This window comes from Ursus americanus, chromosome 15 (assembly GCF_024610735.1).
Source record: "Ursus americanus isolate L20-20 chromosome 15, mUrsAme1.1.p, whole genome shotgun sequence".
Lineage (NCBI taxonomy): Eukaryota > Metazoa > Chordata > Mammalia > Carnivora > Ursidae > Ursus > Ursus americanus.
In genome coordinates, this window is record NC_142141.1 from 7,956,141 (window position 1) to 7,982,326 (window position 26,186).

The 26,186-nt window shown below is 40.7% G+C and overlaps 1 protein-coding gene across 3 annotated transcripts in view; it reads right to left on the reverse strand.

Moving 5' to 3' along the window:
• Positions 1 to 26,186, reverse strand: part of DOCK2 (dedicator of cytokinesis 2) — a 409,258-nt gene that overhangs the window by 217,858 nt on the left and 165,214 nt on the right. For all 3 annotated transcript variants that reach the window (XM_045792086.2, XM_045792087.2, XM_087867813.1), the window contains one exon: positions 13,923 to 14,018. In XM_045792086.2, the coding sequence (XP_045648042.2) occupies positions 13,923 to 14,018 (96 nt within the window). The remainder of the gene's footprint in view (positions 1 to 13,922; positions 14,019 to 26,186) is intronic.

Here is a 26,186-nt window from a genome sequence, read left to right on the forward strand (position 1 = left end):
CTTAAGTGCGGGAGGTCCTTGTTTAACTGAAATGAATGACTTTGCCATCATGAGCCCTCGTCTGTTCCATGCAGACCCCCGCACTGTACTGGCTTTAAAGGGCTACTTTCCCAGAGACCACAGTCTCTGGGAAAAAAAAACTGAGGGCCTCAGAGGGGAGGGGGGTGGGGGATTGGGATAGGCCAATGGGTATTAAGGAGGGCACGTATTGCATGGTGCACTGGGTGTTATACGCAAACAATGAATCATGGAACATTACATCAAAAACTAAGGATATACTGTATGGTGACTAACATAATAAAAAAATATTATTAAAAAAAAGGGTAAGAACCATGTGGCCCTCTCAATAGATGCAGTAAAATCATTTGACAAAGTAGAACATCCGTTCATGATAGAAACCCTCAACAAAGTAGGCACAGAGGGAACATAACCCCGACATCATAAAGGCCATCCATGTAAAACCCACAGCTAATGTCCTTCTCAAGGGGGAAAAGTTGAGAGCTTTTCCTCTTGGTCAGGAACAAGATAAGGATGTCCACCTTCACTGCTGTTATTTATCATAGTACTGGAAATCTTAGCTTCAGCAGTCAGACAACAAAAGAAATAAAAGGCATCCAAATCAGCAAGGAAGAAGTCAAACTTTCACTATTTGCGGAAGACATGATATGCTATATAGAAACCCCAAAACAGTCCACACACACAAAAAAATTCTAGAAATGATATACAAATTCAGCAGAGTTGGAGGATAGAAAAAGAACATTCAGAAATCTGTTGCATTTCTGTACACCAATAATGGACCAGCAGAAAGAGAAATCAAGGAAATGATCCCATTTAAAATTGCCATAAGATAAAGATAAACCTAACCAAAGTGGCAAAAATACGTACTCTGAAAACTGTAGAAAACTAATGTAAGAGATCGTAAAGGACACAAAGAAATGGAAAAGCGTCCCACGTTCCTGGATTGGAAGAAAAAATATTGTTAAAATGTCTATACTATGCAAAGCAATCTGAAAATTTAATGCAATCCCTATCAAAATACCACCAGCAGTTTTCACAGAGCTAGAGTAAATGATCCTAAAATTTGTATGGAACCAAAAAAGACCTTGAGTAGCCAAAGCAATTTTGAAAAGGAAAACCAAAGCTGGAGGCATCACAATTCTGGATTTCAAGCTATATTACAAAGCTGTAGTTCTCCAAACAGCATGGTCCTGGCACAAAAGCAAACAAACCCATCAAAGGAACAGAATAGAAAACCCAGAAACGGACCCACAAGTATAAGCTTAACTAATCTTCGACAAAGCAGGAAAGAACAGCCTAAAGAAATTAATTAATTAATTAATTTTTAAAAAGGGCTACTTTCTCTTATAATTTTCCAGCTCTGTCAGATCTAGCCCCCTTCTGGCTGCCTGGGGATCTCCCTAAGACACACATCTGGCCATTCCCTGGCTTCTATATCTCTAACAGCACCCCGCCACCATCCTAGAACATAACATTCCTCCCACAGCAAACAAGGTTCCTTGCAATCTGACTCCAACCTGGTAGGCGTTGCCTAACTTCCTACTACTCTACTTCCCTCTATGCCTGCCTCCTTGCCACCTTCCAAAAAAGTCAGAGGCTACTGCATATCACTGACTTAGCACTGTTGTTTTGTCTACCTGGGACATTGTTCCAGTACCTATCTTTCATGGGAAATAATTTTCATTTGGGGAAAATAAATGAATATTAGCCATATTACTACTTATTATGATAATAAAGCCTCTAGTTTCTTGAAGTTAAAATGGGTTGTTATTAAATGCTTTCCTTCCATTAATTGATTTGTTTCAAGGTAGCTTACAATTACCCCCATTTTCCAGGCACATAATTGAGGCTTGGAGGAATATAAGTAATGCGTCCAAATCTGTAAGTATGAGGTGGGGAAGGCTGGAGTTGCTTCAAGGTCTGCCAAACTTGGGAGCTTGGGCTCTTACCTCCTATGGCAGACAGTGAGTTGCAATTTAAATGTCACCTCCTCTCTGTAACTTTTTCTGATCATCCCCCGCCCCTGCCATGGGATTAGTCACTCCGTCCTCCGAGTACTCATGGCACTTTGAACAGGCTGCTGCTTATATTATCTTGACATTTCTTTTGTCAATCTCTCATGCACATTTCCACCAGGGAGCAAAGTCCTAGGGGACAGAAATTGTCGTCTGCATCTCTACAGCCTTTTAGGTATTTATCACATTGCCCGAGATGCTGTAAATGCTTCATATATGTTTGTTGAATGAACTGGGAGAAAATACGAAGATGAAAATGTTAAAAGGAAAAACAGTCTGTGGTAGAGAGACCAGGACAAGGCCAGGAGTCCTGACTTCTGCTCTTGATTTTCTGCACAATTTTGAACAAGTACTTTCACCTCCATCCCCCACATCTGTCTTTAAAATGAAACCATCTGCCTTTCTGGTTTCACAGGCTGGTTAGAAGAAAAGTAAAATTATATACATGAAAATGCTTCACTAAGTTTGACTATCTCATTAATTCCTATTTTTAAAGAAATAGTGTTTGAGGGTTTTTTTCCTGATTATAAAAGGAAAGCAAAATCATTTTAGAAAAAGTGAAGCTACAGAAATGTACACATCATGTGTCGCTTAAGCAGAAGATACAAAAATAATTTTAGCTTCAGAGCATGGCCCCCAGGCCTGACCTCTGGGAGATCCAGGGCCTCTGATGAGGGGCCACACGTCTTCCCCTCCCTGGCTTTTAGGGTCCCTGATGACTTTCTTGATGTTGTTAGGGTCCTCTGACCCTTGCTCTATATTTAAGACATAGAATTTCCTCATATTATTAAAAAATCACCACAAAAATTTAATGACTGCACAAATGCATCATTACATGAATGTAGCATAAATCTAGAAAAAAGGGTTCTGATCTCGAAGGGTCATTTGACAGAATTAATTTCTTCGAGTCTCTTTAGAAGGCCAGTGCCCCAGACAGAACAGCATGGACCGGACCCGTGTAGGGGAAGTCGGCTGCATTGGAGGTTGTGCCAACAGGGTTTCTCAAGGGGCAGCTCCAGTCCCTCAACAACATTCCCACAGGGAAGGACCCTCTGTGATGGGATTTCTCCTTCTAACCTGGGACTCAAGACTTTGTAACAGACATATGGTGACCAGTTTCATCTCAAGGGGGCTTTATTCACAGCCCAGCTATAGCAATAGCCCAAAAGTACTTCCCAAATCCAGGAGAGATCCCAAGCCAGGGCCACAAAATAGTTTGTCATCTGATTCATAGCACTTGCGTCAAAGCAAGAGAAGACTCCGGCACTGAAGGAGAATAATAAAGGCTCTTATTTACCAAAGGCCTGATAGGTGGTAAGCCCTGTGCAATGAGCTTTACACAGACTTTTTTTCTTCAATCCTCACTGTGGGATTGATAGGTAATAACTATTATTAATCCCATTTTACAGATAAGGGCACTGAGAAGCAGAACTGTCAAGTGAAGAGACTTCCTAGCCCTGGAATAAGGCCTTCTCACTCCTTAAGAAAAGGAGGACCAGGTCCCAGCTAGTAAAAGTCTTTCAAACTCCAGATCTATGCCCCAACTCCACAGCCCTTAAAAAAGCAATATTAGGCATGAGAGTGATCAGTCAATTCCCAAATGGCAGACATTCTAAAATTCTTAAGTTTCCAAAGTTCCCCAAGGACAAGCAAAGGCTGATCTCTCTTCCAGTGCCAGATAATAGTATAGGACATATAGTAAAGTCTTACCTTTAATAACACATTTAAAATAACTTGTTCAAATCAGATCTGTCCAGCTCCATTTACAGAATTTAAAAGGCACTGAGATATTTGGAAGTAATTTTGTTAGGATGATGATGTACCAGTCATGCATTCCCTAAGTACTCATCTTACAATTTCCAAACTTGGTCTCTGCCTCTCCCTCTCTGGGTGCTGAGAACGGCAGCATAGGAAACTTGCTGCTTGCCAGTGGAGGTCTCAGCTCACCTCCCCTGTAGAACCACAAGGCATGTGTCCTGGTGCCAGGTGCAAGACTGTCACGGTGGCAGCAGCAACAGGAGTGTGCTTATTATTATCTAGGAGCATTCTGTCCTCAGAGCAGAGGTCTGCTTGACTGGGCAGACCGGGGAGGATGCAGTAGCTGTTTTAACAAATTCAGGAACCTCATACTTCCTGTTAATTCCCATCTCTGTGGCTCATCATGGAACAGAAGGAAGGTTTGGAGAATGAAACAAGCTCTTGTTTATGCCCCAGCTCTGAAACTTAATTTCTCTGAAAGAATTCTACCACACAGGGCTAGTAAATTATTTGGGAATTTTCTATAGAAAAGCTTTATATGAAAGCTTGACATGAAACAAATCTTCTCTCATCTTATTTTTTAAATTAGAATTCTTTTAAAGCTAGACATTACTCTGTACTTTCAATTAGTTTGTTCTTTCCATTCATTCACTTTCATGGCTTGGATAAATGACTGCCACCTGCTAAACCCTGGGCCTACAGACAGGAACCCCAAAGATAATGGGATATAGTCACTTTCCTCAAGAATCTCAGTCTACTGTGGAACATAGATAGGTAAAGAGAAAATTTCATTCTGATATGGCAATGCTATAATTGAAAAATAGGACAAAGAACAATGAGGTCACTGAAGAAAGATGATCTTGAGGAATGAGAGAAGATTTCACAGACCGTGAGATGGAAATAAGGCAAAAAATGCTGCTCCCTCTTACAAACCCCTAACCTTTCCTCTCCACCTATTCGAATTTTTCATGCCATTCTACCCAATTACATGAAGTCTGCTTTAATAACTGACTTCTGCACTAAGCTATGGATTCCTTGGAAGTTGAGATACTGATTCATTTTTTGCATATATATTTTAGGCCATGTACTCCTTGGTATGCAATTACCACAATCTTAATTAAAACAAAGGCTCCTCACCCAGAGGACAGCACCCTCTATATGACCAGATCACGCAGCAGCCCAGCTACCCCAAGCTAATGATGCCACCTCTTGTTTACCAACTGGAATTTCAAGTCTCTCGTATGTTTATTCTCTTTCTTAACCTTATCTCCCCCTAACACATACACACACATTTACTCTCTTAATTTTTCTCAAGTTTTATATCAGAAAAACAATGTCCCAGACATGTACAGTGAAATGCTTAAAATGGGGGCTTCGAACTCTGTAGACTTGGATTTGGACTCTATCTTCCTCCTTCTCAGGTATGTGATACTGGACAAGAGGCTGAAACCCTCTGATCACTGTTTCCTTTCTGAGAGGGGATCATAATTTTTGTCAACCTCACAAATGAAATGTGATAATATCCTCAAAGTGCCATCTCTGCCACAAAGTAAGCACCCTAGAAATGTTCATTGTGATTATCACCGACATGTGCATCCTCTGAGGAGAATGAATACATCCTCCCCCCAATCCTTACATTTGGTCCAGTTCTTCAATAATAATTTTCTCTCCTCTCTTACACTCCTAGCCTAATCATGCCATAAGGCTGATAATAGGAACACATGTTAAGGAAAAGAACGATGGTCTGTATGTAAATAAAATAAATAGCAGAAACCTTCCATTCCTTCAGCAGGTATTCACTGAGGTCATCCTACATGCCAGGGGTCCAGTGTTTCCTGTAGGTACAGAAGTGATGAAGACATGTTCTATAGTGCTAGGAAGAATGTTCTCACAACAGTACGAAGAATACATGAGGCAGGTTCAGCCTGAAGAGAGCAGAGAGGTCCCAACTAACATGAGCGGAACAGGGGTCAAGATGTGCCTCTGAGGCCAAGACATAAAGGAGAAAGAGGAGTTTTCGAGGAGGTTTTGTAAAGAAGGGTAAGAGGAGTATATTCTAGACAGAGGGAATGTCATGCAAATGCCACTTGGAATGGAATGCAAAGGAGAAAAGGAACATTCTGTAACTAACAGAGCAGGTTCATCGAGTTAGCACAAGAGTCGGGGATAAAGAGTACAGGGGAAAGAGGCAGGCCATCATACCGGGCACACTGAAGGTCATGGTGAGCAGCTGGGCCTTTATCTTTGGCCACTGTGGGGCCATTGATGTTTTCTCATCAGAAAGTTCTACTTTATAAGACCACGTGGGCTACAATGTGAAAAATTCAAAAGGGACAAGAGAGGAGAAAGTGTGTCTTGTTAGCAGCGGCAGCAGTGGCAGCAATGAGAGATAGTCATGGCCAGACATGGGTTAGTGGCATTGGTGGTGGAGGGAAGCTTTGGATTTGAGAGACCTTTAGACGTAGAACCTGGAGGTCTGCTCAAGAGTGTAGGGACACACTGCACGCAGAAGGAGAAGAAGGTGTGAGATAATTTTGCACCTCCATTCTAGCTTTGTCTTCTGATAAACCTGGTGTTTCATAAGTACCGACACTCAATGTTGTTGTTCGATTTTACGGGTCCCCAGAATTGAGAAAATTGATCCTAAAGATATCATTGTCATTACAAAGCCACCAAAACCCAGTGCCATTTCAGAGGTTTCTGAAGTTGCCACGTAGATCATCTCATCAGACTGCATGGTCTAGGCAGAGCAGCAGCTGGGGTAAAAGTGTTCATTATCGTCTTTAAAATATTTGATGCCTAAAGAATGACTTAGGGTCTTCATAGTATAGGAGTACACGATATGCTATTTAAGAGGAGGGTCTCTATAAACAGTTTTGCCTGGATTCAAATCCCAGTTACTCCACACACAAGTTGTGTGATTATAGGCAAGTTACACAGCCTCTCTGTGCCTCAGTTACCTCATCTGTAAAATATGAGTACCTGAGGTGGGTTAAGAGGTAAGATACATAAGGTGCTTAGTTCTCTGCCTGGAATACAGACTATTTGCTCAATAATTGATAGCTTTATTAGAAATATTGTTTGTTAACAAAGTGTTGGGTTGCTGAGTGAGCGTCGTGAGACCACTTCTGGCTTGGAACCTCACACCCTCATGTCCTTGACTGTCCTTACACCTGCTCTCCATGGGACATGGTTGGATGGAGTTGTTACTATCGTGCTGTGGCCCCTGCCCAAGCATCCTAGGGTCTGTGGGCTCAAAGTGTGTCAGAGAGTGGTCATGTGGGTGGGCCATTTGCCATTTGGAACGTGAACTCAGAGCCTTGAAAGCCTGGCTCTCAGATGAGTCAGGTGTTTTATGGAGTCTTCAGTGCTATTGTGAGGTGAAGCAGTGGAGGATGGGGTGATTTCCAGTTTTTTTTTTTCCAAACTACTCTGAATTTCCAAAGCTGGCATGATGCCAACTGCATTTACCTTTATTTAATCACTCAACAGACTCCTCCGTGAAAACCGGGGTAATTAGGCCCAAAATATATCACCCAGAGGCTTCTTTTAATTACCCAAAATAAAAGCTAGATCCCAATTTCAACAAAATTACCAGATTGTTTCCCTTCCAAGGATTTCCGGCAGTGTTTAAGTTCCCTGGTTGATTCTCCCTATGAGATTGTCCATCCTCAGCACTAAGGAGGCCGGACACAGGGGGCAGCCTTCGGTAGAGCAGTCAGCAGCAGGATGCACTGGCCAGGGAAAGTAACTTGAGACCGAGCCCTCAGCTACACAAACAAGTCTGGAAAGTTTTCCTTGCACTGCTCCAAAACAATGGGACAGCACGACAGACACATTCTCTGATGTCGGACATCCCTGGTTCGCGTCCCACCTTGCCTTTAGCTGTGTGACTTTGGCCATGATGCTTTCACTTTCTGGTGCTCAGTCAGTCTATTCTCCAAAACCATGGGACATGTGATGATAATTACCCGCGAGGACTCAAAGATGTGCTCCATCACACAGCACGGATTTCCAAGCCAAATTGTTTTTTTAAATATCTCTGAAGATTACAGTCGGTGCAATTATTGCCACTGTGTCACAGTTTAATTGGTAGCATGTTCTCTTTCTTATGGGCATATAAAATCACGGTGCACCTTACATTTGATAAAATGTGACATGTAGCACATAGAAACCATTCCCTGGTAAAATGTTAAGTTCTCAGATTACTGTTTGTTTGCTTTTTCCCATTACTCTTCTGCTCTTATATCACAGTCTTCTTAAAAGAACCAAAAATACACAGAAGAGAATATTGGTTCTACAAGAACTTTTGGACTGGGCTGGAAAAACACCAATGATTTTGGTCAATACATAATATTTGCAAGTACCTTGCATATATCACTGTTCTCTAAGCTTATGCTTATGACAGACATCCCTAATCAGCGCTCCTACCCCTGAGCTAAGATGTAGCCTGAGTCTTTCTCAGTGCAGTACTACAGGTCGCCATTACTAACCCACCAGAGTTGGCCCATGAAGCAAAATCTGTTTTATGTCCCTGACCCAGGATCTTGGAAGATGGAAAAAGAGAAAAGGCATTGGCCAAATCAGAAAACTTAGATATATGAAAAAGATCTCAAAAATGATAGAGTTCATCACACCGAAGAAACCAAGGTCTGGAGGGGTGACATTGGCATAAAGTCACAGAGCCTACTCTGCCGAACAATATGGAAAATTTCTCCTGTTCACTCTTAAAGACAGAGAGCTAAATGGTGGTTGCCAGAGGGGAGATAGGTAGGGGGATAGGTGAAATAGATAAAGGGGATTAAGAGTACACTTACCTTGATGAGCATTGAGAAATGTATGGAATTGTTGAATCACTATATTGTACACCAGAAACTAATGTAACAATCAGTGTATTTAATTTTACTCGAATAAAAAAATATTCTCCCATTCTCTCTTATCCAAAATGTCCTTTCTACCAAACCATGCTGCCTTTCTCAGCCTCAAACTCCTTGGTAACTTTAGTAAATAAATGTATATCTGATTGTTTAGACTCTGGCAAAGAAAAGAGAGGGCAGCAGTCATACAAAAGATTTTTTTGCTTTTTGTTTTTGTAAATTTTCCTTCTGCTCATTTGTCACCATCAACACTTCATTGTTTAGGCAAGCAATTTACAGAAAAAATCAGGAATGGTTATTTCCAGCAAATGATAATTACAATGTGCTATGCACAAGAAGTGATCCGTCCTAGCCCTATGGTTCCTGTAATTTTAATAGCTAACACCTTTTATCATAATGTTCCTGCTCCTACAAATAAAAAAAGAAGTCACTATTTAATCCCACATAATGACGTGCCAACAACCAGCCACCCCACATCCAGTTGAAGCCTTCTCAGGATTTCAGAAGTACTAGGCATGTCTGGTGTTTGTCGTAAATATTTATTGTTTAATATTCCCAAGCAAAGGAAACTGACCAATAAAAATTATATCTGGAAAACTGAAAGTGATGGTTGGAATGGGGCTCTCTCCTTCTTGTCAAACTTCAATATGAAATTAAATTGGGGCCTTCAGCACTAAGACAGGGACTCCTGACCTCTGAGTAATTACTTTCCAACATCATTTTCTTTAATTTGGAGGAGATATTTCTATTCTAAGAAGTGCTAGAAAGGACTATTTTATGAAAATGAGGCTACACCTTAAGAAAAACCTGGTTTTTCCTTCCTTCTAGTTCGGGCACGTTACTGTTCCTAGTGAGGTATGCTTTCTACACACTTCCAGTACCCCCCACTCAGCCCTCTCGTTGTTGTAATTACAACAACAAACTCAAGAGTCATAGAGACTAATGACACAACTTTCAACTTAGAACCTCTGCAAGGCTCCTGGAATCAGCCCAGGGGACAGGACAAGTATGAACAGACATATAATGCTCCCACACTCCCTGAGATATGGGTTCCTGATATTTAGAGAAAGCATTCTTTGAAGAAGGAAAAGCATTCCAATCTGAGAGAAAGGCATATACAAATACATGAAGGTATGAAATAACACAGCGTTTCTAGGGATTATTTCCCTCATTTCATTTGCTTAACAAACATTTATTAAGTACCCACAGTATGCCAGGTGCATTGCTGCAAGTTGAGGATAAAAGAGTGAGTAAAACATGGTCCCTGCCCTTAAGGGCATCCACAGAATGTATGGAGGCTGGAGTAGAGCAGAAAATCACCATGATGGACTAAGTACAATGAGCCCAATGACTGAGAGTGTACAGGGGATCTGAGGACAAATGGGGGGAACCAGGTGGGGAAGGACTGAAGCCAGATGTGCGGAAAATAGCAGGATTTAGTAGGAGGCTAGAAGGGTAGGCGGGTGAGTAAGAGGGAGCAGTCAAAGGCAGCTCCTACAATTCTAGGAGGTCAATACCATAGATGGGGTCCTAAATGAAGGGAGAGCATGGAACAGGCTCCAGGGGCCAGGTGATGAGTTGTGTTTGGGACACAGTGAGTCTGAGGTATTTGAGAGACTTCCCATTGAAGGAAGTCCTGGTTTTTGGAGGGCACGGACCATGCCAGACTCATTTCTGAGTCTTTGTGCTGAGTATATAAGAGGTTCTCATGAAATAGTGAATGAATAAATAAGTGAATATTATGTACAAGAAACACATGTGCAAATACTTTTCATGTGCTATTTCATTTAATTCCCATAGGAACTTTATGAAGAAGGTATATTATTACACCATTTTATAGAAAGGCCCAAGTCTTAAAAGTTCTGTGGTATAAGGGAGGAGCTGGTATGGCAAATTCCCAGATAGATATGTCTCAAAATAAATAAATAAATAAAATTAAAAAAATAAAAAAGGAGAGAGGGAGAGAGAGAGAGTACATAGAAACATCATTAGTCATCAAGGAAATGCAAATTAAAATCACAGTGAGACACCACTAGAATTATTATAAACCCACTAAATTGTTGAACTCCAATAGACTGACAATACTAAGGGTTGGTGAGGATGTAGATAAACTGGAACCCTCATATTGCTTATGGAAATATAAAATGGTCACGACGGAAAACAGCTTGGTTGTTCCTTATAAGGTTAGACATATACTTCCCATATGTCCTAGCAATTCCACTACTAGATTTCTACACAAGAGAAATTAAAATATGTTCGCACAAAATTTGTTAAGTGAATATTCAGAGCAATGTTATTTATAATAGCCAAAAGCTGGAAATAATTCAAATATCTATCAACTAGAGAATGGATAAACAAAGCATGGCATATTCATACAGTGTAATACTATTCAGCAATAAAAAGGAAGTAAGTATTGATATAGCCTAAAATGTGGATGAATTTCAAAAACATTATGCTAAGGAAAGAAGCTAGACACAAAAGATATTGAATTGTATAATTCCATTTACATGAAATTTCCAAAAAAAAAAAAAAGGCAAATCTATAGAGACAGAGAGTAGAAGAGTGGTTGTTCAGGGCTGTGGTGGGGGTGGAAGGGTAGGGGTGGGATGCAGACAGACTGCAAATGGAACTTTCGCAATGAAGGAAGTGTTAGCAACTGAGTTATGGTCATGGTTGCACCACTATACATTTACTGAAACTCATCAAACCAAATACTTACAATGGTTAAATTTTAAAGCATGTAAATTTCACCTCAATAAAACTAAAAACAAGCAAAGGGAGAAAGAGAGGTGTGTGAATTAGAAGAGTTAGGGAGTTCCCGACCAGGTTGGTGAGATTCGAGCAGTATCCTAAGGGGTGCATTTGTGCTGGACCTTGAAGACTAGGTGGGATTTCAATAGATTGAGATGGCATACTAAGGAATTCCAGACAAAGGAAGCAGCACGAGTGAGAAAATGCCAGGCATGTTTGGGCAATCCAGACATCAATTTTGGCTGAACATTGGGTGGAGAAAAGTAGATGAAAAAGCTGAGAAATGTGGTTGTGGCCAGATCACAGAAGCTGAGAATGGTCATAAGACTTAATCTGGTAGAGAGTGGGGACCCACAGAATATTCCAGAGTATGGGAGTGTCCTGGCAAAGATGAGTGGGGCAGCAGTGAGGAATGTGTGTTGGAAGGGCAAGTAACCAGGGCAGAGCATCAAATGAAAGGTTCAGACAATGGGCCATAGTGAATGAGGGCCAAACTATGCTTACTTGCCTTTGTCGATAATGCAAAGGGATGGAGAGACACATTGTACCAGATAGAAAGGAAAATAACAAGACACTAGTTGTTTGGCACTTCCTATGATCCAGGTGCTGTTTTAAAGGATGACTGTTCTAAAGGAGAGACAGAGAGTTAAGACCTGCTATATACAGATGAGCCAAATGGATTGATGCTCATCTTTAGATCTGGCTCCAAAGAAAAGGAATGAAGATTAGGGAGGTCATAAAATGCTTATCTAAGGGATGTTATGGAAACCACAGATATGGAAGCTTGTAACTGAATAAGAAATGGTGATACTTCTAAGGTGGAAGGATGCTAAGTGAGACAAATGACGAAGACCAATTTGCATGGCTATCTGCCCCAGGAAGGCAGGAGCACCTGACCTGCTGGCACTCTTATGGATGTCACCACTGCTTTAAATGCACACAGTATACATTAAGCAAACATGCATTGACATGACTGAACAGAACCAAGTGGGTCTAAAGAAAATTGTTACACTCCACTGCTTCTCGGGATCAAATCCTTGCCCAGCTACTTTTAAAATAACACTCAGCACCTTACGTTCTGTATCCATGAAGCGGGACTATAGCGTATGAACAATCAACATCCCAAACCTAGCTGAGATCCCAAACTGGCTTCCTGAAAGCTGAATCCAGGTGTTTGGGGCTCAGAGAATGTTTATAAACATACTTTTTATTAGCTGCCAACACTTAAATATCAGGAAATTTTACATTTTCAGTTTCTCTTGAGAAGCTGGGAGTTCTGGCAACTGTATGGTCCAATTCCACATGATGTCAACCAATCACAGCTGTGAAGCACTTGTCCTCAATAAATATTAGAGACCCTGTCTGGTACACTTCATTCATTCATTCGTTCATTCATTCAACAAATATTTATCAAGTACCTACTAATGCAGACCACTATTGTAGGGTTTGGAGATACAAGTGAACAAAACAAATGAAATCCTTACATTCTGGAGCTCATTTTGTCACAAGCAGAGCCAGACAATCAATCAATCAATCAATCAAGGAAGATATATATATATATATATATTTCAGGTGGTGATGAGTTCTAAGAAACATAAAGAAGTACGTAAGGTGCAGAGATGGAAAGAGGATGGAGAGGTGCTGGATAGCCTCTCTAATTAGGTGACACCTGAGCCAAGATAGGATTTACATGAGGAAACAAGCCCTCAGACCTGAGGCGGAGATAGGTGAAACTGAGGCAACAGCAAATATAATCATGTTTTATGTGGGAGTAAAGGGTTAGAGGGCACTTCAGGCTCTCTCTAACAATGGCTTGGATTTTATTTTGAGTGAGATGGGAAACCACTGGTGAAGTTTGAGCCAAGGAGTGACAAAGTTGACCATACTAATTTATATTGGTGATTGGCCCCTGCAAGCATTGTTTTTGGCCCCTGGTCTAAAGCAAGATGGGCAAAGGTTAAAGGGTTAGAGATAGACTTCTTCTACAGAGGGAAAATAACCAGACTATGAGGCAGGAATCTCCTGATCTTCAGAATACAGCATTTGTGCAAAAGACTAACCCAAAACTTAGCAATGACTTGAATTAACTAACGTCTGTGGGCAGAGTCAACATACAGTGAATCCACTTAGAAAACCAAGCTGACCCTGAGACTGGGCATTGCTTGACTCTAGTCCAAAAGGAAGGGCTCCTGGTGGATGTGAATGGGGAACATTCTGCCTGGCCCACTTACAAGAAGCTTCTCTCATTCTTCAGTCTTTACCAGTAACATTTCATCCCCACTGGTACACTCAACTTGGCGGACAAGTCTTAAGTCTTGTTTTATTTCAGTAACTTGAGTTAACTCTCATGTTATCCCAACTCAGACAAGAAAAATCTCACTGTTGTACTCCAAAACAAAGTAGTGATTAGTGCTAGGTTTTCAACATGACCTGGTATTCCAAAAACCCATTCCTTGACCCTGAACAGTTTGAAATGTTTGACAAGAGGACGAGATCTACTCACAATCAGAACATGATCCCGTCCCATCGTGATGACCGTCCGGTTCACTGTGCGAAGAAGCTGGACCATGATTTCTTGGATGTGGTGGTAGGTGAATGCCTGGAACACAGTCAGAGACACCTGTGTGACAACCAGACATTGTATCTGCATATCTCTTCCAAAGGACATACAACGGCGGTCAGACATGGTAATCACGAAGATCTCCACCACCAGTACCACCATCATCATCATTGCAGTTGTTGTCATCTTATCCCCATGGCCACGACCACCTGGCACTGGGCACCAGAAATTTCACTAAATTTCACTACATTTCACTAAATATAAGGCAGAGATTCAGAGCTTAACTCTGGAATCAGAAATTTTTGTTTTAGAATACAAACTGCAGAATCATTGTGCTATTGGCTACTTCTCTGAATCTTGGTTTCTTCATTGGTGTAATGGTCAGAACCTAACCTGGAATAAGGAGGGAATTTACTGCAGGAAATTAGTTGTATGGGTGATGAAAAAGCTGAGTCACAAAACAAAATAACCTAGGGATTAGCAATAGAAGGAAGTCACTATCACCACTGAGCTTAAGGAATGAATAGAGCAGGCAGTGTTTCTGGAGTCCCGGACTGGGCTTATGTGATGGAAACTATAACCATGGGAGAGCTTATACAGTAGAAGCTGTGTTATCTATCTTGGGGGAAATCCATGGTGAGCCTCGTTGTAACATTTATAGGGTGCTTTCAATACAAGTCACTGAACCTTGGGTAGAACTTGCCGATGCTTTTTGAGCATTTGCCACAATGCACAAGGGTTTCAGGGATATTTACAATGCAGATTCACCACATTCTCAAATCCTTTTACCAGCATACCCTTAAGACACAGAGTTTCATCTATGCACACCTGTAAGGGTGGTCATGGCCAAGTGCAAAGGCCTTGGGATTTTAAGATCAGATGCTCCAGGTCTGAGTTCCAACTATGCCCTTACTAACTGTGTGTTCTCACTTATAACTTAACTTCTCTGAGCCTCAACTTCATAATCTACGAACTATGGAAGGTTCTTCTCACTAGTCTTTCGAGGTTGATGTGGACTTAAAAGTGACACATGTAATTCTGGGACAATGTTCTTGCCTAATTCCATTGTAGGGGACTCTGTGGGTCTGAGAACTAGCCTGGGCATCAGTAACTTCTGAATTTTATGTGGGTTATTCTGGTGGCTGAGAACCATGACACAACACACTGTGAAGCTCTGGAAATGGAGGCTGGAATTTGGGAACAGCCTGTGTCTCCAGGACCCAGCCAGAGCCTGACATAAACAAAATGCTTAAGAAATGGTGGTTAAAATGAACCATGAGAGACTATGAACTCTAGGAAACAAACTGAGGGTATCGGAGGGGAGGGAGGTGGTGGGATGGGTTAGCCTGGTGATGGGTATTAAGGAGGGCACGTGTTGCAAGAAGCACTTGGGTGTTGTGCGCAAACGAATCCTGGAGCATTACATTGGGAACTAACGAAGTACCGTATGGTGACTAACATAACATAATAAAAAAAAGTATTAAAAAATGTTTTTGAGATTCAAAAAATAATAAAGCGGATAACTACTCACACTTGTTCATAAGCACCTCATTAACCTTTGTTGCATTTAACTCAACTGTAGTTTGTCTCTTAATGTAACCAATGAAAGGAAATAGACTCAGAGTTGAGGAAGGCAAAAAAAAAAGAAAAGAAAGAAAGAAAATGTGCTTATTATAAAGCCCCGTCCCCACTCAATGGACTCTCAGTGACTACTGCCATCCAAAGATGAATAACCCAGAGCCTGCATCCTCTCTCTGCTTCACACTTGCTTCTTCCACACTTTGACTGTAACCCCCGATTCTCCAGCCCCGTGGAGCTCTCCGTGGAGTTCACCAGCAAGCCTTCCCTCACAGCATGTATTTCACAGAAACAAGTTCTCGTGCTCTGTTAAGTCCTACCAGACCTCAAGCTCTTGCAAGATTCTCTTGCTAGATTAGGTGAGCTCTTCTACCACCATCCAGCCCTTTCCCCACATTGCTAAGAGCTAGGGGAAAGAACATCTCCCTTCACTTCTCAGCTGCAGGTCAACCTCTCTCCTGACATCCTTCTCCTTTATTTATTCAAGCCCTTTGTACTGACTTACAATTTTCTATCTCGTACATTACATGACTATGATGCCTATGGTAAGAACCATAATGTTAACACATGTGAGTGCTTACTAAATACCTGGCACCTTGCCAAACGCTTTACCTCATCTCACAACAAGATGAGCAGTGTTATAATCTCCATTGCTCACACGTGGAAACTGAAGCCCAGAGAGGTTAAGTAACTTGTCCAGAGTCACCCAGCTGGAAAGTTAGGGAAAAAGGATTCAAACACAACGATTTGGCTCCAGAGCCTGCTCCTCACCCAGACCCACAAGCAGCCTGGAACAGCAACACAGATCTCTGGTTGCTGCTTTGGGGCCTTGTCAGCCTCTTCCTATCTGTTAAGATACGTAGACCTTGACTTCAACTGAGCCAACTTCTAACTGCCTTCAGTGACTTCTGACCTTTTCTTTCCCTTTTAGAAAATCTTCAGTGCTGTGTATTCGTGACTCCCTTATCTTCTCTGCATTCCTTTGCAATTTCATCAACCTAAGCCCACTGCAAATTTATGTAATGGTTTCCATTTGATGTTATTTTTTTCCCCCGGATTACATCTCTTCCTTTACCAACAGAGATAATAAAACCTCTTTTCTCTTGACCTCCTGCTCCCTGCTTCTTTTAAATAGCCATTTCATCTTAGTCCAAAGAGCAGCAATTAGACTGCTCAGGAAGTTTGGTATTTAAAAGTGGAAAACTGTCAAATTCAAGTCATTTCACTCTGAAAGCTCCCAATATGGGAGGCTGTATAGCAGAGTGTTTTGGAATCAAACAGACTTGAGTTTGAATCTTGGTTCTGCTCATTTGGCTGGGTGACCTTGGGCAAATTACCTTTCTTCTCTGAGTTTCAGTTTATTTATAAAATGTGGCAAACAGTAGAAACCTCCAAGTACTGTTTTGAGGAATAAATAAAGCAATGCAGGTAAATCCCTTGATACTAAGTGTTGGCACATAGTAAGCCCTCAATAAGTGGTGGCTATGACTCGTATACCCCTGGGTCTGCAGCAGCATTCTGCCTGGGCTTACAGATTCTCAGCACGTAGCAGAAAATGCAGTACAAGGCAATACATAATCTAAACTCTGGATGATATCGAAATGTCACCCAAGAAAATGTATAGCATATATGCAAATGGAAAACTTTCAAGATGATAAACCTGGGCTAAGCAGTAAAAATGCAGCCACAAATCACCTACTGTTAATTGCTCCAGTGCCAGGCAAGTGCAGAGAATCTCTAGGAAAGTGTCTTCTGGGCTCAAACTAAATGGTGGCTTATAATTGAAAAGACAAAGTCAGTCTTCCCATTATGGGCCTTGCAAAGAAATTAATCCATCCAACCTAAACACACTGCAAATGGCAGTGATTTTTCTTTTTTTTAATAATTATAGGCTGTGATAACTGGATGGAACTTGGAGTCCTTTCTTTAAGTGAAATCTTATGCATAAACCCAATATATAACATGGTAGAAGGAGAGCTGGAAGAGGGTGAGGGGGTACCTCATGTTTTACTTTAGGACCTATGCCCAGCCCATTGCAATTCAGAACAACTAATCTCCCACAGTGTTTCCAGAGTAATAACAGAACATACCACACATGAGATGATTTTAAGTAATAATACATAGACACAGCATTTTCTAACATTGAATCAAATTATGTAAAAGATGTCCTCTTTTTTTCATTTTTCTTTCAACCCTTGTTTTGATATCAAGTAGAAAAATCTCCCCTTGGTGCTAATATGTCTTTAACACAACTCTATTTCATACAAAGCTCTTTTTTTAAGCAGAGAAATCCTCAGGTTAGAACAAACAGTGCACAACCACAAATAGTTAGAACTCAATAACATCATTTTATTTCTAAAGTTATATTTATGACAGGTGTTTAGGAAAAAGATAAAAAACTTGAAAATAAAGCAAAATGAGGATATGTGATTTTTTTAATAGAGCATTTGTGATCAGCCCAACTTGGCTGGGGAAGGAGCGGCGGTGGGCCTCTTGCTCTCTCCAGAAACGTAACTTTGCTTGAGTAATCATCCACAACTTATTAGAACCCGGAAATGTTATAGCCCTGTCAAGTTAGAGGTGAACTTGTAGAAAAATGACAAAGGGGTTATTTTATTTTGTTTTGTTTTATTATTTGCTGGTTTGCTAAAGGCTATATAGTTCCATAGAAATTTTGTTTTATGTCTAAGGAAAATTGTATATAAGCATCTCTTCTCCCACAAAAAATCAAGAATCTTAAATCCTTTTGAACCAGTTCTCTCCTTGTTCACCTTGTTCCCTATGTATTTATAAAAGCTTTGACATGCTCACTACCTAACCGCGTAAGATATTTTTTAACCATTGGAGAATTCTACATTTATACGAGTGATACTGACCACTTAACAGATGGTGATATAAAATTTTGCTTCCTTTTATCAAAGTTGCAAATCTATAAAGTTTAAAAATGTCCTCCAAGGTTCACTAACAAAACAAAATAACCACAACAAAACAGCAGTCCCTCCTGTCGCCCTTGCTGGAGAAAATTCTTTATTTCTTCCAGCTGAGGTCGTTATTATTTTGGTATTTATGACCACGTTGCCAATAACATGCTTGTATGATGCCTTTTTTAAACTATTTTTGTTTCTCTTTCAGCTGTTATCTCTGCACCGTAAACGACACAGCTTCACTCTTTCCTCGGCCAGCCCCGTCGGGCACTAACATCCTTCCCATGTCTCTTTCTCCCCTACAGTCAGACCACAATTTTGGCCTGACCAATATTCAGTGTTTAAAATATTTTGTAAACTATGACAAATTCCCATCTCTTGTACAACTTTTCATTCCCTAAAAGGCAAAAACAAAACAAAAAAAATAACAAAAAAAAAAACCAATTTGGGGGAAAAATCAGAAATTCTTTTTAGTTCTTTAAAATTCTTTATACTGTATTTTCTCTGATTCACGATTGCCTCTTCTTTTATTTTTCAAAATTCTATTTTTAAGTTTGCTTTGCCTCACAGAGTCGCCCTTTCCTCCAAGCTGCTTCTCTTGTTTGCTTGTTGTGCACTCTCTTTTAGTTCAAGTTTTTCCTTGTTCTCTGGAATATGTGATGGTATGTTCCTATCTCAGTCTGGCTAACTCAAAGGCTGGTTGGCAACTCTGGGCATGCTGCATCTATTCATTTCTGGGCCTGGGAGCTTCGCTGTAGGGTGATCTGGTTGGAACAGTTCGTCGGAGAGGCGCAAATACCCATATATACAAGTCTTTCTTCTTGCACTGCTCAGGTTCCACAGACACATACTCTCTGCTCTCTCGTCTGAAGGGTGAAGCCCCGGCGGCAGCACTCCAGGAGCTGAGTGGGACAGAAGTGCCAGAGGCTTCTGCTTCCAGGATACATACTTTGACTGACAACTTGTTCTGAGTATGGCATCACTGACTTCGAGTTTGCCGAGTGTTTCGTACTCCAGCCCTCTGTTTTCTCTTTGTAGAATAAACCTCCAGCAGCCCTGCTGCACGGAGTCAGACTGTTTCTTAAACACACTTGCAACTGGTTCTCCTTCTTAAAGCTCCTCTCGTTCATCCCACCTCCAGGGGCACTTGGTACTACCAGTTCCTGAAACTTGGGGGGAATCCTTGCTTTAGATTGGATGAGTTTCCCCACTGCTGGCTTATGATTTACTTTTCCTGGGTCTGCTAGGTCATTTATTTTTTTCCCATATGGCGTCTACCTTTCTTTAGAAAGCTCCCTTTACTTTCACTTCAGTAGGTTTTCAAGAGGGAGCAAACTATGTGACTATGTTTAATGTATCATCTTACAGGGGATTCTACACCAAACATTGAGAAGGAGGGGGGAGGCATGTGACCAGTGATAAGTAAAGTCATCAGGGCAAGAATGAAAAACCAGTTATCCTGAGCAATGCCCGGCCAACTGTTTTCTCCACTCCAGCACACAAGCAGTCTTGGTCTTCGTGTTCATGCCAAGGACAATCCCAGCTCCCCCACCTGCTTTGTCTTCAGGTCTTTTTAGTACTAAGATAAAGATTTCAAGGTCACAACTACAGAGTTAAATCCAAAGACCTTTTTCTAACCAATATCCCAACTTTCAAAAGATAGTAACAGTACCATCTAAAGCAGAGTCACCTCTTTTACAACCTCTTGAGGCAATGTGATTTTCTCGTGAGTTCTAGGTTTAGCACTGTCTGTCTTCTTTCCTCTTGTTTGAACCAGTTTCCACCCTGAAAGATTTGATTCTAACTGTACAACACCTCATTGTGTGAAGCAAGTGACAGAAGGAGCCAGGGACTCAGAGAAGTGGAAGTTGGGGGTCAGTAAGTCCAGTAGGGGGCTTTGTCGCTCTCCATCATCTCTGCCTTTCCTACCCACTGGGTGTCCCCCATTTCCCAGGTAGGACTTAAGCAATGCCTTCATGTGGTCATAAGTGTCTCTGCACCATAAATTAGCTTTCTCAAGAAGAGGAGAGCTTGAGTTGGTGGCAGAAAGATAGGTAAAAAGGAAAAGAAGATGTGGGCTCTCATCTGACACTGATATTACCAATCTTGAGGTCATATCATATGTCAGAAACTGCATATAGACTTGACATCTATAATCTTAATTTTTTTTAACACCAATGAAGTCCCAGATGAAATACGAGGATCAGAGAGGTTTAGTAATTTGCCCAGGCATTATCCATTCTTAAGTGCCTACACCTGAACCCAAGCTCAATTATGTCTAATTCGGTGCTCTTTCCGAAGCACGGTGGTGGTGCTGAGAGGTGAGGATGCTTTAGAGTCCAGGCTTGTAACTGCCCCTGACTCCAACTTTTAGGATCATAGAAATGAATAGATGCAGAAACACTTGTAGATAATAAATCATTCTGCAAATTTGTCCAAATTAAACAATAAGGCAAACAATTGTGTGCACAGCTGTTTATAGCATATTGTACTGTTTTTAATATCCAAATGCAGCAAGCAAGATAAATGTCCCCAAATCTGGGATCCTATTGTATAAATGATAGGTTATCCATACAATGGAGTAGGAGAAGGTAGATCTGCCTTGATCTGGAAAGATATCTTTAATACACTCAGTAAAAAGAGACTATGGAACACCATGCATAAGCCCATTTATGTTTTTGAAAAATAGTTTTCTATGTCCCAAAAGTCTGTAAAAATGAGTGGCAAATCATTAATAATGGTGCCCCTGAGCAGAGGTAAGAAGGAGAGATGTGAGGTTAAAGGGATAATTTTACTTACTGCGCTTTGTTAGAAATGTTCGTAATAATCTTGTGTGATAAAAAAGAAAAGAACTATTTCCCAGTTGGAGCAGAATGAAACTCAGTCTAACACCCAAGGAATCATACTCACAGGGCTGAGCAGGTGCACAGCAGGGACCACAACGTGTTGCAGGCAGCCCCATGTTGAGGCCGGAGGGCCCTTCCCCTCCCTGAGAACTCCCACCCCCTGCTGGGGCTGCCACAGAGCCCTGGTGCTCACAAGCTGGAGTGATGTTGTCAGTGTTACTAAGCCGACAAAAGAGCTCCACAAAGTAACATGGATTAAGAATTTTTAAAAGGCTCAACTATGAAATGTTTTATTCCATTTATCAAATGCTTTTAACTTCCATTTCCTGGAAGGTAGGGGAAAAAATCTACTTAAAGCAACCAGGAAGAAAAAAACACACACAAAACCACCACCTCCAACAAAAAAATCCCATTGTGCTTAGAGAGAAATGCTGCTTTTATTCAGATCCTGTAAGTTGCTTTGTGGGAACTTTTATTAAAATACACTGGAACCTCCAACCTGCAGCCTAGAGAGAAAAAATTAAGCCTTCCAAGGTCTGTAAGTCTAACATCTCAGCACTGATGAATGGAGACTGGTTGGAGCCACTTATGAAGCGGTACCTCGGAGATGCTCTATTTTTGTGGTTAGTCTTCAAAACAGGAGGAGTCAATGAGATTGTATAAGGAGAAATGGATAAAGAACACAGCTAACAATTGTTGAATTCTTACTATGTGCCAGGCAATGAACTGTGTGCTTTGTATTTATAATGTCAGTGTGTCTTGGGAAAACCCTGGGGACAAGTATTACCCCATTTTAAGATATAAAATAAGATTCATTCTAATTATCATTACCATTCAACATTTATTGAATACTTCATATATGCTGTTTACTATAATAATAGTGTTTTTTATGCACCATCTCATTTAGTTCACAGAATAATCTTATCAATCTGCTACACTAGTTCTTCCTATATTACAAACAAGGTAATTCAGAGTTTTATGTAACTTGCCCTAAGTCACACAATTATAAGTGATGGAGGTGGATTTGAATGCATGTCTTCTTGGTTTCCAGGCTAACATGTTGTATACAAAGGTATTTTAACAATTTTGTATTGTTTACAATATCTAAATGTAGCAAGCAAGATACATGTCCAAATTGGCCCTACAGCAATGGGCTCCTTTAAGATTTTCATTGTAGAAATGGAGGTCTGTGAACTTTTTGTAATATTCCAAAAAATTAACAGAAATTGTATACTGATGCATCTTCAGTATTACCACATGGGCTTATTAATTACAATGTCAAGATTTTTCGTTTGTGTGAGAACAAGATGAACTCCAGATGAGCACCCTATTTAACTCTGCTGGTCAGAAAATTCAGAATGGTGCCTATATATTATACTTTTTTAAAAAATGGGTGAAGACATCACTTGATGTTTAATACATGCTTCTTGTTTGGGAGACCATGTATTTTATTTTATTTTTTTTAATGATTTTTTATTATATTATGTTAGTCACCATACAGTACATCCCCGGTTTCCGATGTAAGGCTCGATGATTCATTAGTTGTGTATAACACCCAGTGCACCATGCAATACGTGCCCTCCTTACTACCCATCACTGGTCTATCCCATTCCCCCAACCCACTCCCCTCTGAAGTCCTCAGTTTGTTTCTCATAGTCCATAGTCTCTCATGTTTCATTCCCCCTTCTGATTACCCCCCCTTTCTTTATCCCTTTCTTCCCCTACTGATCATCCTAGTTCTTATGTTCCATAGATGAGAGAAATCATATGATAGTTGTGTTTCTCTGCTTGACTTATTTCACTTAGCATTATCTCCTCCAGTCCCGTCCATGTTGTAGCAAATGTTGAGAAATTGTTCTTTCTGATGGCTGAGTAATATTCCATTGTATATATGGACCACATCTTCTTAATCCAGTCATCTGTTGAAGGGCATCTCGGCTCCTTCCACGATTTAGCTATTGTGGACATTGCTGCTATGAACATTGGGGTGCATATGGCCCTTCTCTTCACTACGTCTGTATCTTTGGGGTAAATATCCAGTAGTGCAATGGCTGGATCATAGGGTAGCTCAATTTTTAACTTTTTAAGGGACCTCCACACTGTTTTCCAGAGTGGCTGTACCAACTTGCATTCCCACCAACAATGTAGGAGGGATCCCCTTTCTCCACATCCTCTCCAACAATTGTTGTTTCTTGCCTTGTCTATTTTTGCCATTCTAACTGGCGTAAGGTGGTATCTTAGTGTGGTTTTGATTTGAATTTCCCTGATGGCTAATGATTTTGAACATTTTTTCATGTGTCTGTTAGCCATTTGTATGTCTTCATTGGAAAAGTGTCTGTTCATATCTTCTGCCCATTTTATGATTCGTTTATTTGTTTCTCCTGTACTGAGTTTGAGAAGTTCTTTGTAGATTTTGGATACCAGTCTTTTATCTGTAGTATCATTTGCAAATATATTCTCCCATTCCGTGGGCTGCCTCTTAGTTTTTTTGACTGTTTCCTTGGCTGTGCAGGAGCTTTTTATCTTGATGAAGTCCCACAAGTTCATTTTATCTTTTGTTGAGAAACAAACTGTTGGCTACAGAGGGGAGAGGGTGGGGGAATGGGATAGGCTGGTGATGGGTAGTAAGGAGGGCACGTATTGCATGGTGCACTGGGTGTTATACGCAACTAATGAATCATCGAACTTTACATCAAAAACTAGGGATGTATTATATGGTGACTAACATAATATAATCAAAAATATTAAAAAAAAAAAAGAAATGGTGGGTGAAAATTCCCTGGTGGTGAAAACTTTTGCTACTATTTATCCAGAAAGCCATTCAAAATGTGGCTTCCATCTCTCCATGCCAGGACTGCCCAATGAGCTTCCTCCCTCCTTCCATTACTGCCCTTCTCTCTGTCCCCTCCACTGGCAGCCTACCATTTCTTTTCTGTTTTCTTTGTCTCCTTTTGCTTTATGCCTTTGCTTTATCACCATACTTCATCCGTAATGCCAGGATGGCTTAAGCCACAGGCAGAGAAGTTACCTGTAGAGATCAACATGATTCTCCCCCATCCCAAATGATTTCTCAAATACATCTCCAACTGTTTATTGATATCTGAAATTCCATGGGTAGAATGTCATTCTTTGACTTAAGTTAATTCTCTTCTGTTAAATTATAGCCCTGATTGAGAACATGAAAACAGAGTGTAAACCCGTCTGAGTTAAGGGTCATAACATACCCACTCCTATCTGACCCCGTTTCGCTGTTGAATAATAGATTGTACATCATCCCTGAATTCCTTGAGGACAGGGATTAAATCTGTGTTGTTATTTAGATTCAGTACATAGCACAAATAACTGACATACAATAAGTAATCACCACATCAATTTCATTTAATTAACTAAGTAGAAAAACTAATATGAAGTGTCAGGTAAATTGTAGAAATGTAAGGAGAGATTCTTAGATGAAATTAAATCAGAATGGAGAATCTGGAAGCCTCTGGGCATGGACTTCCTCAACTGTACTGGCAACACAGCTTGACCCCACACAAATGACTAAGGGGTTCTTGGACAGGAGAAAAGTGGAATCAAAAAATATACACAATCTTCTACCTTCCTTCCTACAGTGAAAATACCCCTAATCACTCAGCCATCCTTCAGAGAAAGAACATAGACATCAGACAGCTCATTCAGTAATGATTGATCTAGGTTCCTCAGCAGGATCTCCCCAAATCAAAATTCTATTGTCCTCCTTAAAAAAAAACACACACACACACAAAAAAAAAACACACACACAAAAAAACGGAATCTCTCCCCATGAACCCCTCCCAACTCAGGTAGGCACAAAACTAAGTTCAGAGACAGATCTCATAAAACACCTACTATCTTATGCCTCAGGCAGAGCTCAGAGCCAACTCTCACTGACAAGTGTGCTTAGGAATTGATCACACCAGAAACTAGAAAAATTACCATCAACATGAGGCTTTAAAATCTTACCCTTTAAACTCTTTTCCTTTGTTGGGAAATTATGGAGAAAGTAGGCCAATCTAAAATGTAAGAGAGTTGACCAGAAAGAGCAATAAATCTGAGGAATGAATGTGAATCCTCTGATCTACGTGTGCAGTTACACAGACATCAATGCTGTTTTTCCAGCTCAGATTGTATATAATTAAAACCCTCCCCAGAATCTCATCCCAGAACAAGCAGTAGAATGCAAAGATTGACAAGGCAAGAAACAACAATTGCTGGAGAGGATGTGGAGAAAGGGGATCTCTCCTACATTGTTAGTAGGAATGCAAGTTGGTACAGCCACTCTGGAAAACAGTGTGGAGGTCCCTTAGAAAGTTAAAAATTGAGCTACCCTATGATCCAGCCATTGCACTACTGGGTGTTTACCCCAAAGATACAGATGTAGTAAAGAGAAGGGCCATATGCACACCAATGTTCATAGCAGCAATGTCCACAATAGCTAAATCATGGAGGGAGCCGAGATGCCCTTCAACAGATGACTGGATTAAGAAGATGTGGTCCATATATACAATGGAATATTACTAAGCCATCAGAAAGAACAATTACTCAACATTTGCTGCAACATGGACGGCACTGGAGGAGATAATGCTAAGTGAAATAAGTCAAGCAGAGAAAGACAATTATTATATGGTTTCACTCATCTATGGAACATAAGAACTAGGAAGATTGGTAGGAGAAAAAAGGGATAAAGAAAGGGGGGTAATCAGAAGGGGGAATGAAGCGTGAGAGACTATGGACTCTGAGAAACAAACTGAGGGCTTCAGAGGGGAGGGGGTGGGGGAATGGGATAGACCGGTGATGGGTAGTAAGGAGGGCACGTATTGCATGGTGCACTGGGTGGTATA